Raw genomic sequence first — 13,265 nt, forward strand, 5'->3', positions numbered from 1 at the left:
CCTCCTCCTCCTCCTCCTCCTCCTCCTCCTCTTTCTTCTCCTTCTCCATCCTGGATGAGAAGCCTGACTGGCTGCACCCTTACTGGATAGATTTGGCTTCTTGCAAATGCCATGCAAGAAAAGTCTCCAGCCGCCTTAGTTGTTTCCCTCTTTGGCGGGTGTGTGGGTTCCCCCTCTGTGTGTGTGTACGTGCGCGCGTGCGCGTGTGACTGCGTGTGAGTCCAAGTGTGCGTGTGCCAAGAGAAGTTCTGGTTAGAGGGATGTCTCCACGCTGTGGAGCGGGCTCCCAGGCCTGGAAGAGAATGCTGAAGAGGTAGCTGACTTGGTGACATGCGTGGTCAGGTAGATGCCACTGTCTATGGCATTGTTGTTTTGGTTGGGCGATGGGGGTGGGGGGGCTCGCAGGCGCTCCTCGTTCTCATCCACGTCTGTGTCATCGATGAGCGGGATGTTGTGGGTGTAGTCATTGATCAGAAACTCGGGCGTTGCCATGAAGTTATGGATGGAGCTCTTGGATTCCGGTTTCTCCAGGCCTTCATAGAGTGAGCTACGGAATGCTTTCACCACCCGGATCTGGAGTGGGGGGATGGAGGGAAAGGGGCCCGAGGCAGGAAGGGTTGAAAGGAAAGAAAAGGAAAGAAAGGGAAGGGAAGGGAAAGGAAAGGAAAGGAGAGTAGATAAATCAGTGGCTGGCTGGTGCCAGTGAGTTCTGCCCACCTCAATGGCTGGGGATCATAGCATGGTAAATGTTCATCCACTGGGGGCCAATAGAAAATGGGGCTGCTCTGCTGGACTGTGGTAAGGGTTTGCAGGTCTGGGCCTCGGTCTTGTCAACTGATGTGCATGCAAGAAACATGGCTGGCCTGGGCAGATATTCTGGAACACTAGGCTCTTGCCTGGGATCACGACTGGCTTAGGTGGCCCCTGGGGTTTATGCCCAGTCTAATTTCCAATTTGGTAGAAAAGAAAGATGATTTGAAAAGGGAGGATGCTAGAGAGTGAGGTCTCCACTGTGCCTTGCCTAACGGTTTTAAGTAATTTCTGAAGACTTCTCAATGCTCCCTGACATTGCTCCTGCTGGTCCTCCTCTGCCTTACTAGCTACTCTGGCCCTACCTCCTCTACTGCTTCCTACTCTGTCCTGGGGTGCCCTGGAGTTCTGGCTTGTCTCTCCTCCTTCTGGCCACGGTTTTGGAGCCTATCTGGCTAGAAGCAGGGACTGTGGCCCAGGCCACTCCTCATAAGTCCAGGCTCAGCAGCCTGCCAGTCCCCTACTTGCAGACCAAGACTAAAAGTGGCCACACTATTGATTTGTATCCACTAAGCCTGCCCCTGTCCAGGCTGCTCTGGTGTACCATGTGATTGGGTCTGATTGTGTGCTTGAGGCCACCAGCAACCCTTTCCAATCTGCTGCTACCTGCGCCTCCAACATCTCTCACCTGTATCCTCCCCCTCCTCCATACTCTTCCACTCAGACATCTCTGGACTTGTTCATACTCTACATATGTCCTGGCCATCTCTTTGTGTGTCTCCAGTCCTCACATTAGCACAGCGCCACACAGGGAAGAGCTTCCCACCATTCGCTAAACTCCCCTACCACTGGGTCCTTCTACCCCTGCCAAGCTCATACACCTTTGAATCCTGATGTGGGACCCTGCTCCAACAATTAGCCCCTCCCTCTTCTGGTTCCTTCACCTTCACTCACACAAACTCAAGTCTCATTGGTTTTACAACCCACAAGGCTGCTGCTTCTCTTTGCCACCTCTCTGGGTCCACAGTTTAGGCTCCCTCATGCTTCTAGAACCAGGAGTTGATGGCTACGTCTCTGTTGGGCCTTGCACATTCCAGCATCAGTACAGCCACCAATGCCAGTTGGCCCTACTGCCAAGGCAAAGATGGTCCAACTGCCCTTCTGTGGGGCAGTGGAAAGTGTGCTGGCCTGCCCGGCCCTAGTTGGCCCCTGCTTCTAGAACAGTCCCTGCTTCTAGCCTATGTGAGGAGGTGGATATTTATGAATTCTAATGTCATTTCCAGGTCCAAGGATTCGGTTTTCTTATTTCAGATAATGTATTGCCAAACTATGGCCAGAGGGCTAACTCTGGATCCCTGCCAGTTTTGTAAATAAAGTTTTATTGGCACGTAGCCATGTCCATTCATCTATGCATTGCCCATAGCTGCTGTCAAGCTACAAGAGCTGGGTTGTGTCGTTGCAAGAGAGACCTGGCCCCAAAAGTGAAATATATTTACTCTCTGGCCCTTTGTAGGAACAGTTGGCCAGCCCCTAGTTTAGACAATGAATCACCCTGACTACAATGAGTCCCTTTCAGCCCCCAGAGTCTGGACCTCAGTGCTAACAACTCAGCCTGGGCAAGCACAGTGCTCCTAAATCACTTTAAATGAAGCAAACCTCATAGCCTTTGGAGTGCAAAAAAGCAAGCCAAAAAGCTTCATAAAATTGGAGTTTTCTTGTGCCGTATTTAAAATCCAGTTAGGATTTTTCTCTGGACTCACTGGAGCCACATCTACCAGATTACAAATGGTCAGCTATTCTCTCTCAGGCCTTTATCTCAGACTGGTTTCAGAAATAGGGGGAATGAGGAAATTGAGAATCATTTGGTATCTTTAATGAAAAGAATAGAATTACTTTTCATAGCCAACTCAGATGTTACCTAATTAGGTAGGTTTCTGGCACAGGACTGGAGGGTCGATGTCCAGGACATCACCTACTCCAGCTGTCATACCCATTGAGTCACAGAAAAGAGAAAAAGCTGACCCTAGGAGTGCGTTTGGTAAGTTTGCTGGCCCTGCACCCAGGATCTTGGCCATGGCCTTCTCCTTGCTGAGCAAGTGGCCTCATTTGGACCTGGATCACATGATCAGGCCAGGCCCCTGCTCAAACCTATCCAAATATCTCCTTGTATTTGGCTGAATTCTCTGCAAAGGGTGACCAAAACCACAGGGCAGTCCTCATCTTCTGTTCCCTGCTTCTGCAGCTGCTGCTCTCTGGCCCTGCAGGCTTCTCCCAGATGCTCCACCTTGTTAATAAGGTGTTCTGCCTTATTTGCTGCCTACCACCAGAGCCCAAGCACAGAATGTCTGGTAAGCACAGGTGCCCCAGGATGAGAGAGCCACCTTGCTCCAATGTTCTGGGTTCAAAACTGGGCTTAAGTCAGCATGAGTCTTTTACAGATGATGGTGAGTCAGCTTTTTTCTCTCCAGCTTCTATTTTCCCTGCATTCAAATCTGGGGCTATGAAAAAAATAGTCTGGTATTGGTCTCTTGATGGGACGTTTTTAGCCTTCCCTAAGAGTGTAGGCAATTCATGGGAAACTGGTTCAGTGAAAACCAACAAACATTTCTAAAAGAGACCCATCCTGGAAGATTGGGTTCATACTGGATGCTCATGGACCCAATCTTCCTTCCACTGGGCCTGGAGTTCAGTGTTCCCAGCAAAGGCACAGCCAGACCGAGCAGAACCCATGCCCTGCCCCAGCACCTTGGCTGGTGTTGGCCTCCCCTCCTTAGGCTCCTAAGATGCCTCTCCCTTTCTACTTTTCCCAAGGGGTCCTCGCAGCCTTCAAGACTGCAGTGGTATATATGGCTCATCAGTCCATCTGGACACCAAACCTAAAGGTACCTTGATTCCCTACCCTGTGATGTATAATTGCAACAGCATGTCTTATGGGCCTTAATTCCAAAACATCCTCCACGTTAGAGCTCTTCCCCTCCTTCACTATTGCCATGGCTCCTCAAGGGTCCTGGGGACCTTGTCTGTCTGGGGCATCAATCCTTCTTTGGAGCCTGGTGCACACCTCCTAAGGTCTTATGTCCCTGCTGTAGCCTGCACTCTTTCTTTTCCAGCTGACATTTCCAAGCTCTTTCTGCTTATTGAGTCAGGCCCTGTTGCTCCACTGCCTAACTCCAAACATTCCAGTAGGTGACGGAACTGGCCTAGGTTCTGTGTGTTCACTGAACTGTGCTTTCCATAGCCCACTTTCTTGTAGGATATATACTTGTAGGATATATACTATGATATATAATATGTATAGTATATACATACATGTGTGCATGCACATGTGTGTGTGTGTGTGTGTATGTGTGTGTCTCTGTGTACTGCATATTGAAGCCAGGGGCATTCTACTTCTTTTGTGGTACTAGGGATGGAACCCAGGGACATTATATCTCTGAGATATACCCCCAGCCCTATTTTATTCTTTTGTTTTGAATAAAACTCATGATCCTTCTGTCTCAGCCTCCCAAGTACGGGTATTACAAGTGTGAGTCACCACACCTGGCTCTACATCTGATCTACACCCCCAGCCCTTTTTATTTTTTATTTTGAAACAGACTCTCATTAGGTTGCTGAGAGTCTCACTAAGTTGCCGAGGCTGGCATCAAACCTTTAACCCTCCTGTCTTAGCCTCCCAAGCACTGGGATTACAGATGTGCGCTATTGTGCCTGGCAGATAATTTTTAAAGGAAAAAATAAAAGCAGCTTCTAGGAAAGATGAGTCCTGGGGTTCTGACTGAGGCCTGGGAAGATGAAGGGGGTCAGGCTGGGTGGGCAGCTCTTCCCTAGCTTCGCTTTACTGGCGTGAGGTGATGGGACTCACTGTCCTAACACACACTCTAGGATGTCACTCCTGTCATCTCCCCTGCCCTTGTCTAGATCACTCACTTGTCTATCTTACCCCCTTTCAGTCCTGCAGCCTCTTCTAGCTGCTGCCCCACATTTCTGTGCCCTATCATGGCCAGGGTTCCAGAGAAGGTTGGTTCTTTATTTCTTCCTGTGCTCCAGTTGTTCCTGACACAGCAGGGTACTCAGTCCTCCCACATGTCCCCTCAGTCCTTTCCAGCCGCTTTGCTAGCCTTTCCTCTTTGCCTGGCCTAGGTACTCTCATCTGCCAGGGGCCTTCCATTCTACCTGTTTGCCAATCTCCTGTTCCAGACCTGGATATCTAAGCTGCTCTTGAACTTAATCAGATCCAAACCCAGGGCCCCAGCCCCCACCAACCTTGTTCCTCCTCCTTTCAAATGACCTCCAGGATCTGCCAGTTCATACCCCTCCACTGCCCCTGCCCCTGCCACCACCACCATGTCAAGCCCAGGCTGATTGTCACAGCCTGGTGTGACAATCATCTCTCTACTGCCACCCTCGATCCCTACTGTCTATTTTTGGCATGGCAGCTTGAGCAATCCTTTCCAGTGAAAGCCAGAGTGTGTCAGAGCCTCTGCCAATGCAAATCCTCCAAAAGCTGTGTCTCCAGCAGAGGAAGACCAGAAGTCCTGCCTGGGGCCTGCTTTGGACCTGCTCACTCTGTCTTCCTTGATTCTCTCCAGCCTCTGGCATATCTCGGTCTCAGGGTCTTTGCACTGGCTGTTCCCTCTGCCTAGAAGGCACTTCCTTAGTAAGCCTCAGGGTTTTCCCTCATCATTTCCTAAGGAAACCTTCCCTGTCTCTCCTAGTACCCCAGTACCCTGTTTGGCTTCATTTTGCTCCCTGGCACCACTCCCCTTCAAATGTGCCCCCTACCCCATTATTCTCTCCCATTCCTCCTCCTGCTTCAACTTAAGTGCCCTGGGGACAGGGATCTGACCATGGCCTTCACCGATGATCTCAGTGTCTAGCAATGTGCACCCAGTAGGTTCAGTGAACAGGTGCAGAATGTCTAGGGCCCACCCAGGTGGATACCTGTCTCCTGAGATGGCTCCACTTCTCCCTGAGGATATCCACCTACTTTTCCATAACCAGCTAGCTGAAGCTGTCCAGGAACACCCCAAGCAGGAGCCTCTGAGCCCCACTGGGCCATGACCCCTGTCCTAGACTGTTCTTCCTCAAGACAGACCCATGGCTGCCCTTTTTCCTCACACAGAGCTCAGCTCAAATATACAGTCTTGGAGAGACTGGACCCGGAGCAGCACTCTCTAATGTTTCCATGCCTTTGCCTTCTTTCCCTCTGGGGCTTGTGACCATCTGCACTTAGCTCCCTTCTCTGCTTGTCATTTGCTGCCTCAGATGGCAGGGCACATGGGGCTCAACGGGCAGCTGACCTGGATGGGTGATGTGAGCCTTACCCAGCTGGTGATGCTGCAGACCAAGGCCCACCCTGGCCCCCTGAGCCAAAGCAGAAGGGAAGCGTGGGATGCCACTGATGGGTGCCCAGGGTGGAAGTGCCCCATCTGTTCTTGTGAGGAGGGTGCCATGCCCTTGCTTAGGCTTTCAGTGCTGGGGTTTGCGATGCGGAGGTTGCGGGGTGGGGGTGGGGATGCAGAAGCAGAGACAAGCGAGGGACTGAGGGACTGACCACCCCATTAGAAGGAATGGAAAAGAAAAAGAAAAGTAAAAGTTCCTGAACCACAATGATGACAGAAACAGCAGAAACTGCCTGACACCTTCTCGTTTGCTGGAGTGCTTCTTGGTCTTAGCCACCAAGGCTCATGGAGCTTGGGGCCTTCTTGTCTGACACCTTCCCTACCTTTCTACTGTTCTGCACCAACCACTAGTCCAGAGCCTTCTTTGGGAGCAGGAATCTGTTAGCTGCCTTGGCATCTAGGCAATGAGGAGCCAAAGTCAGAAAGCCTGGAAATTTGGGAAAAGCCAGCTTAGGCCTCATTTCTCCGTGTTGGGGGAGCAGCAAGAGTAAGACTTCTTTCCTCCCCATGGGGACATTGGGGGCTTCAATAGAAAAATGAACTTGGGAAGTCCAGAGTTGGCCACTTCACCAAGGGATCGTGCCAGAAACTAAAGGCACGGCTGTATGTACATTGGCAACCCCAAACTACTAGCTTCTGGTTGGGAAAAATTGCCTCCCATCCTCCACATGCATACTGTGCCCAGGACCATGCTAACCCAGACTTGTGTTCCTGATGTCAGCGCTGAGCTCAGGCTTTTCAGGTGGTTAGACTATAGAGGACATAGAAAGAAGTGCCTCCTGAGCCTCTGCTTCTCTTAATAGCTGAGCCCAGCTGCAAAACCTCCAATAAATCTCATGAGCTCTCAGGCCCTGGCTCCCAGCCTGTGAATCAGTACTCAAGGTGCTGCCTGGAAGAGCCTGGACTAGGGATCCAAGGGTCTTTCCTTAGGCTCCATTCTGGTATGTGCTTTAGAGATGTCCTGGAAATTGTTTCCTGCAACTGGACCCGTGGTTCCAGGAAGACTTGGGGCAGGGCAGGACCGCCATTGGGGGAATAATGTATTTCCCACTGCAGAGACAGTGGTCACACTGTCAAATACCTAAGAAAAATGCTAATACACTAGTCCCAGAAAGCCAAGTGGGGAGATTTGGTTCAACATCAATTAACTTTTGGACAATGGAGCAAACTCCAGAATCCAAGTGCCTCTTACTTCCACCATGGTTCTGTGAATGTGGAACAAATACTTTCCCACTGGGCTCTGGGGAACCTGTGTCCAAGCAAAGCAGCCCATTGGATAAAATATTTTCATGTTGCAAAAGCCAATTAACATGAAGCAACTACTGCTATCTGTTTCCACTTGATTGATCAGAACTAAATGCCCAGAGGAAGCCCTCTGGCCACATAAAACCAAACCCACCGGCCGGCCCCACCCCTTTGCTGGTCTGGAACATCAGCTATCTCCTGAACTATCACCTCAGTAAACGTTCGAGTATAAAGGCCCAGCATTGCTGCAAGAATGGCAGGCTAGGCTTGGCTGCCAGTTGGGAAGGGAGAACCATCTTGGTGCAGTGCAGTGCTGAGGAATAGACTTTAGGTGTGTGGCTGGGGAGGGGCTGGGGTTTGGCTGTATGTTCCCATGGAAAACAGACACAAATGAAGTCTTGGCCACTGGATCCCACAGAGAGGCTTTGGAGGTTCCAGGATCTAGGTTTGCTTTTCCAAAGGTCATTCGCCCTCTTGGGCTCACTCCTTGTCAGTGAACCCCAGTGGCTGTAGCATCCCACCTCTGGCCACACTTTGAGGATATTGACAGAAACCCGGAGAGAAATGCTGAGCTTCCTGCAGTGTCAACTTGTGAGTGTATGGTTGGGATGGGATGGGGAGGACTGATATCCCAACAAGGATATCAGATAGTATATCCTTGGCCCCCTGCTTTCCTGAGCTACCCAGATAGGCTGGCCACAAGGGCATGGCCCAAGTCAAGTGAAATGAGGTAGCTATAGTGGAGGGATGGGTACTCCACCCTAGGCTGGGGGATCATGAATGAAATGGCTGTGATGGGAAGAGCAATGGCTGTCAACAGGGAGGAGGCCACCAAGGCCATCCTGGTACTGGGAGTCTGGAGTCATAGCTGGTGCAGCCTGACAGTGCTGTCTGTGGGCAGAGGAGGGGCGAGCACTGTGTGGGAACTCCTGAGTCCAGAAGCAGCAGAGGCATATACACACATGCCATGTGGGTCTCTTCTCCCTCTGAATTGGAGGACATCCTCTGTTAATTTCTCTCATTGGCTCTGAGGGCCTAGTGTGAGCAGCCCTTCTCTCAGAAGAGCCAGAGGTCTGGCTCTTAGAGTTCCTTAGACCCTAAGAGGCCCTTAGTGGCAATGAATTTGAACATGAAGCTCCTGCAGTGCCCTGAGAGATGTAGGCACAGTTCCCTGAGTTCTGGGGGGCTGAAAGGCAGAGTGGTTGGATCTGATGAAGAGGATAGAAAATCCTCAGTATGGGACTGTGGGTTTCCCTTAGGAAACCTTGTGGCTTATGGAACCTTAGGGCCTAGTTGGGGCAGTCTGTGACCATAATATGTCATACAGTGTTGCCTCTTGTCTAGGAGAGCTGTCACAGCCTTTACCCTGCTTTCCTTCAGAACAGCTCTGGTTTGCCAGGATGTTCCAAGGCAAGAGGAAAGGCCAGGTCTAGTCTCTGCTCTGCCAGGCCTGGATACCTATGGGGATCCCAGGCTTGGTGATTTCTTAGGGTCCTCGAAAATCAGAGTGGGGATCAAGCTCTGAGGTCTAAACCAGTGTACGGTGAGGATGGCAGGAAGCAGTTTTGGTCAGTGGCTTCCAGAAACAGGCATGTCCCCCCTGGAGCTGCCAGGTGTCCCAACCAGCATCTTCCTCCACAGTGCTGCTCAGTGGGAAGAGCTTTTTAGGCCCGCCTTTGTCAGTCAGGACATTGGGACATTGAGCCCCCTGTGGCTTCACACCAGTGCCCTCCTCAGAAGGCCACCTGCTCCACACTGCTGCTCAGGTCCCCCCTGCAATGACTCATGAACAGCAGGAGGGGTGGCGTCTCTCCCACTGTACTTACCAGGCGCTGCTGGGCTCCGGAGATGGGGAGGAGGGGGACAGATGGCCATGGAAGGAAGGAAGGAAGGAAGGAAGGAGGGAGGGAAGGAAGGAAGGTGCTGGGAGCCAAGGAAGGAAAGAGAGGCTGCCCTCAGGGGGGAAGTGGAGGAATCCAGAAGGAGTGAAAAAAGAACAAGCCTCACACCGAGTGGGGGTGTGAGGAAGGGCACCGAGGCCTGGACGCCCTGGGGTGGGACAGTCCAGAGCTATGGAGAAGGCATGAGGAGTGTGCGGAGTTGGGCCCTGTCAGTTGCCTGTCCCCCAAGTCAGCAGGTTGGCAGATGAACAGACAGACAGACAGACAAGAAGTGCTGAGAGAGATGATGCAGAAAAACACAGAGGAAGTCAGTGGGTACAAAGGGTGAGGTAGGTCCCCCTGTGCTCATCAGGGTCACTCACTCGCCCCTCACCCTCACTTCTCTGGAAGGAAAGTGATGCTGTCCTCCTGGGCCCTGGCCAATGCGTGCCAGGGTGATTTCTTGGGGTGCAGGAGGCACCGCACCTTTCTTGTCCTTAACTGACTTGGCTGACACTCCAGTTGGCCTCTGCGGGTAGAGTGGCAGTGGGGACCCAGAGGTGTGTGCCAGGCACGTTGGCTGCTTTCTGACTCAATGATGGGTATTAGCCAATACTTGTGGCCCAGGTGGGTGGTCCGGTGGGTGTAGGAATAAGCTGGAGATATGTGTAACCTGTGGTTTGGAGGAGGGGAGTGTGTGTGCACACGCGCATGTACTATTCCCCCGGGTGGCCCTTGTCCTTTCCTTAAAGGGCAGAGTGGCCCTAAGTAAGAGGAGGGGTGCCCCCCACTGGGGACCTCTCACCAGTTCCTAAAAAAAAGGAAAAAAAAAGAAAGAAATCAAGCCAAAAGAAACTCGAAGAGTCTGTGATGAGAAAAATCCGTAGTTAATGACTCTGGTCTGCGGGGACGACGGGGACTCACTGGAAGGAAAGGAAAGAGGTAGCATCGAACGGTCCCGGCAGGGGTCTGGGCTCATACTCGAAGGTTTACTGTTTGCTTTTTGAAATCTCTTGAGTTTGTTCCCCAAATCAGGTTGTAAGTGTGGGAATAGGGACCCCACAGGATTCCCCGCATTCTCTCCTGTTGGGGGAACCATAGGGTGGTAGGTTCAGCAGTCTAGTGGCCTTTCCTTTGTCTTTATTAAAAAAAGTGAGCAATTATGAAAGTTTCTACCTACATAGGACAGCACCCGGGTTCTCTTTTAAAGGTGACCAACATGGTGGGAACTTTTCATTGAAATGTACCAAAAGGAATTGCTTTCTCCCGGCTTCTTGGAGGAAGGAGGAGCAAGGATGGACCAGATGGAGTTAATACCCTCCTCTCTTGAGGCCTGTTTGGAAAGAGCGAAGGCGCTTGGAGAACAAATGGAAATGTGACTCCCTCCATGCTTGCTTGGCCTCTGAGCTCTAGTTCTCAGGACCCCTCTAACATCTGGTCACTTGGGCCAGGGCCTACAGGGCAGGTGCCACCTGCGCAGGGATACTTCACCACCACTGAGTCTGCCTGGAGACAGGTGACAGTGGCATCCTTTTGGAAGCCACCTCCAGGAGAATTCTGGAAGCTGCCATTCTGGTCCCCAGGGAGGTGGGCTGGATTCTTCTGCTGCAAACGATGGCCCCTGTCACTCACCACAGAACACTGGGCAAAGCCCAGCCTGACATCAGACACCACTGGAAGAGGCCCAAGGTCATGAAGAACCATCGGCACATATGGACAATTTTGAGAAAAGAAAACCAATGGCAGAAAGAGCACTCAACACAAACCAAAAAACCAAACACAGCAAAGGACGGAAGGCCTGGTAGTGCCGTGGTTCGGTACATTTCATAAGAGAAGTGGCTTTGGAGACACACCATCTGGCGGCAAGGACTGGACAGGGCAGTAAAGAAGGAACGGAAAAGCCACGGTGAGCGGAAGTGCAAGACTGGAAAAAAGAGAAGGCAGAGTGGGGGAGGCTTTATCTTCCCCGGAGATGCCATTTATGAGAGAAAAGGGAAGTCAAGACTCACTGCCAGCAGCGCTGGTGGGCTTGGCGGCAGAGAGAGTTACGTGAGTAGGGGTAGAAAGATTGGTTACGTCATGGAGCTGGCTGAGGACCGAAGACCGCCGGCGCACAGCACCCTGAAATGACCCGCTTCTCTTGAAGGTACTCACTACCTCCATCTGTGGGAGAGAAAATGAGATAAAGGTTGGCTTGCACTGCGCTCCAGGCTACTGCAGGGGGTGGGGCTGGGTGAGGACAGGGGCCACACTGGGGACATATCGTGACAGCAAAGCCTCGGCAAGGTCGGCCACGCTTACCGGGAGTTTGCGAGGCTCTAGACAGGCTGCGACCCACAGAGGGTTTGCTGGGCAAATGATTAGTGGTTGTGAGGTTGGGAGGGAGTTACAGGTGGGCCACACTGCACACATTTCAGAAGCAGTCATTTGCAATCATGATATGCTCGTGGCAAGCCACTCGTCAGGAAGTACCTGTGTCTGGTAATACTTTCTTATCCTACTTCGGTAGTTCTCAACCTTTTTTTCCGCCCCAACACACCTGAGGGATATGACATGCTCCCATTAGAAAGAGGCTCCCAGTGGCACCACTTCTCAGTGGCGGGGAGGGGGGTCAGGGGGCCTTCCCTGCACCCCTCAAGTGTCACTGTCCTTGTTCGCATTCCTCCAAGAAGGAGTATCTATGTCTTCTCTCTGTGCTGGCCTGCCCTGATCTGCTGGAGGGGCCATCAGCCTAGCTTCTGTAACTCATCAGAGCTAGCTAACCTGGACCCTCTGCAGATGAGTGGATTTCAGCAGAGGAGGAAGGCTTCCCAAAGTGCATGCTTGGTCTCATCAGAAGTGCTTCCCACAGACCCACAGGCATAGAGGACAGGAGGACTGGGGAGCAAAGACAACTTCTGCTTCTTAGAGATTTAAAGGCCAGTGGGTCTGTGGGACTCGAGAGCCTGTGGGTCAATCCTACTGGAGGCTCTGTAATCCCAGGTCTTTGGATATCCTGACCCTACCTTTGACTGACTGGCAGGGGGACTTTTAGTTATGGAATTGGGGCTTCGGATGGATCAGGCACACAGTGGGGTTGCAAGGAACTTAAGTCAAATGTCTACATCAAGTGTCCCCCTCATCAGGAGAACACATACTTAGACTCTGGGAGGCCAGCAGCATGGTGTGCTCAAGGCTCCCTCTGTGGGAATGACCTCGGTGGGAAGAATCTTTGCCTTGGAGGATGGATCTGATCTCTGGAAAGTACCATGTAGTTCACTAGGTGACATGAACAGCAAAGCTGGCATGCATTTCTGCAGCCCAAAGCACACTCACAACCTGCCTCAGGTCAATGAAAGGGGCCCTACCCCACCCCAAGCCCTGCAGCAGAGTATCTGGCACAGGCCAGGGCCTCTCAGAAGACGGCAACTTTAGTGTTCACAAACCCCCAACCAAAATACACATGGGTGCCATTTCAGTCTTGGACACACCGTGAAAAGACTCATCCTTCTACTCAACCTGCCCAGTGCCCCTTCCACCTGTTTGCTCAGCCTGTTCACTCCCTGGGGTGTGTGCCTGCACACATGGAAGGAAGATGACTGATGCGATGGTGTTATGCCATCCTGTGGGGAGGTTCTTCTCTACACTGAAATGTTTCAAGGCTACAGAGCTAGTTATCCCTCAGAAGAAGACTGTGCTACTGCAGCAAGAGTGAGGAGGGACAGAAAATGTGCCTTTCTTGTCTCAAATATGCATTGGCCTCACTTGGTTCTGAGTGGTGTCCCCATGGGATAACCTTATCGGTGAAACTCCTGCCATCATCACCACCCCACCACTTGAAGCCAAGCACCAGGCCAGCAACAAGGCCCACTTGTTGATGGTGCTTATTATTGGTTTATAATGGAATGGAAAAATGACAGACCACATCATGAACATTCAAAAACTACTTGTCCTGGATTTGAAGGATTTGCTTTTATTCTGGAATGCCACCCTGTTGGGTTGGTATGTT

At 51.6% G+C, this 13,265-nt stretch overlaps 1 protein-coding gene across 7 annotated transcripts in view; it reads right to left on the reverse strand.

Annotated features, from left to right (window-relative positions):
• Positions 1 to 252: 252 nt before the first annotated feature.
• The window catches only part of ATP2B3 (ATPase plasma membrane Ca2+ transporting 3), a gene marked incomplete at both ends in the record, with an annotated part of 51,895 nt that continues 38,882 nt past the window's right edge, over positions 253 to 13,265 (reverse strand). For 5 of the 7 annotated variants that reach the window (XM_080718486.1, XM_080718484.1, XM_080718485.1 and 2 more), the window contains one exon: positions 253 to 573. In XM_080718486.1, coding sequence (XP_080574612.1) covers positions 253 to 573 — 321 coding nt within the window. Of the gene's footprint in view, positions 574 to 11,326; positions 11,441 to 13,265 lie in introns of all 7 variants that reach the window. The other 2 variants (XM_080718481.1, XM_080718480.1) reach the window with 2 other exon arrangements.

This window comes from Muscardinus avellanarius, assembly GCF_963383645.1.
Source record: "Muscardinus avellanarius genome assembly, chromosome: X".
In the NCBI taxonomy this organism is placed as follows: domain Eukaryota; kingdom Metazoa; phylum Chordata; class Mammalia; order Rodentia; family Gliridae; genus Muscardinus; species Muscardinus avellanarius.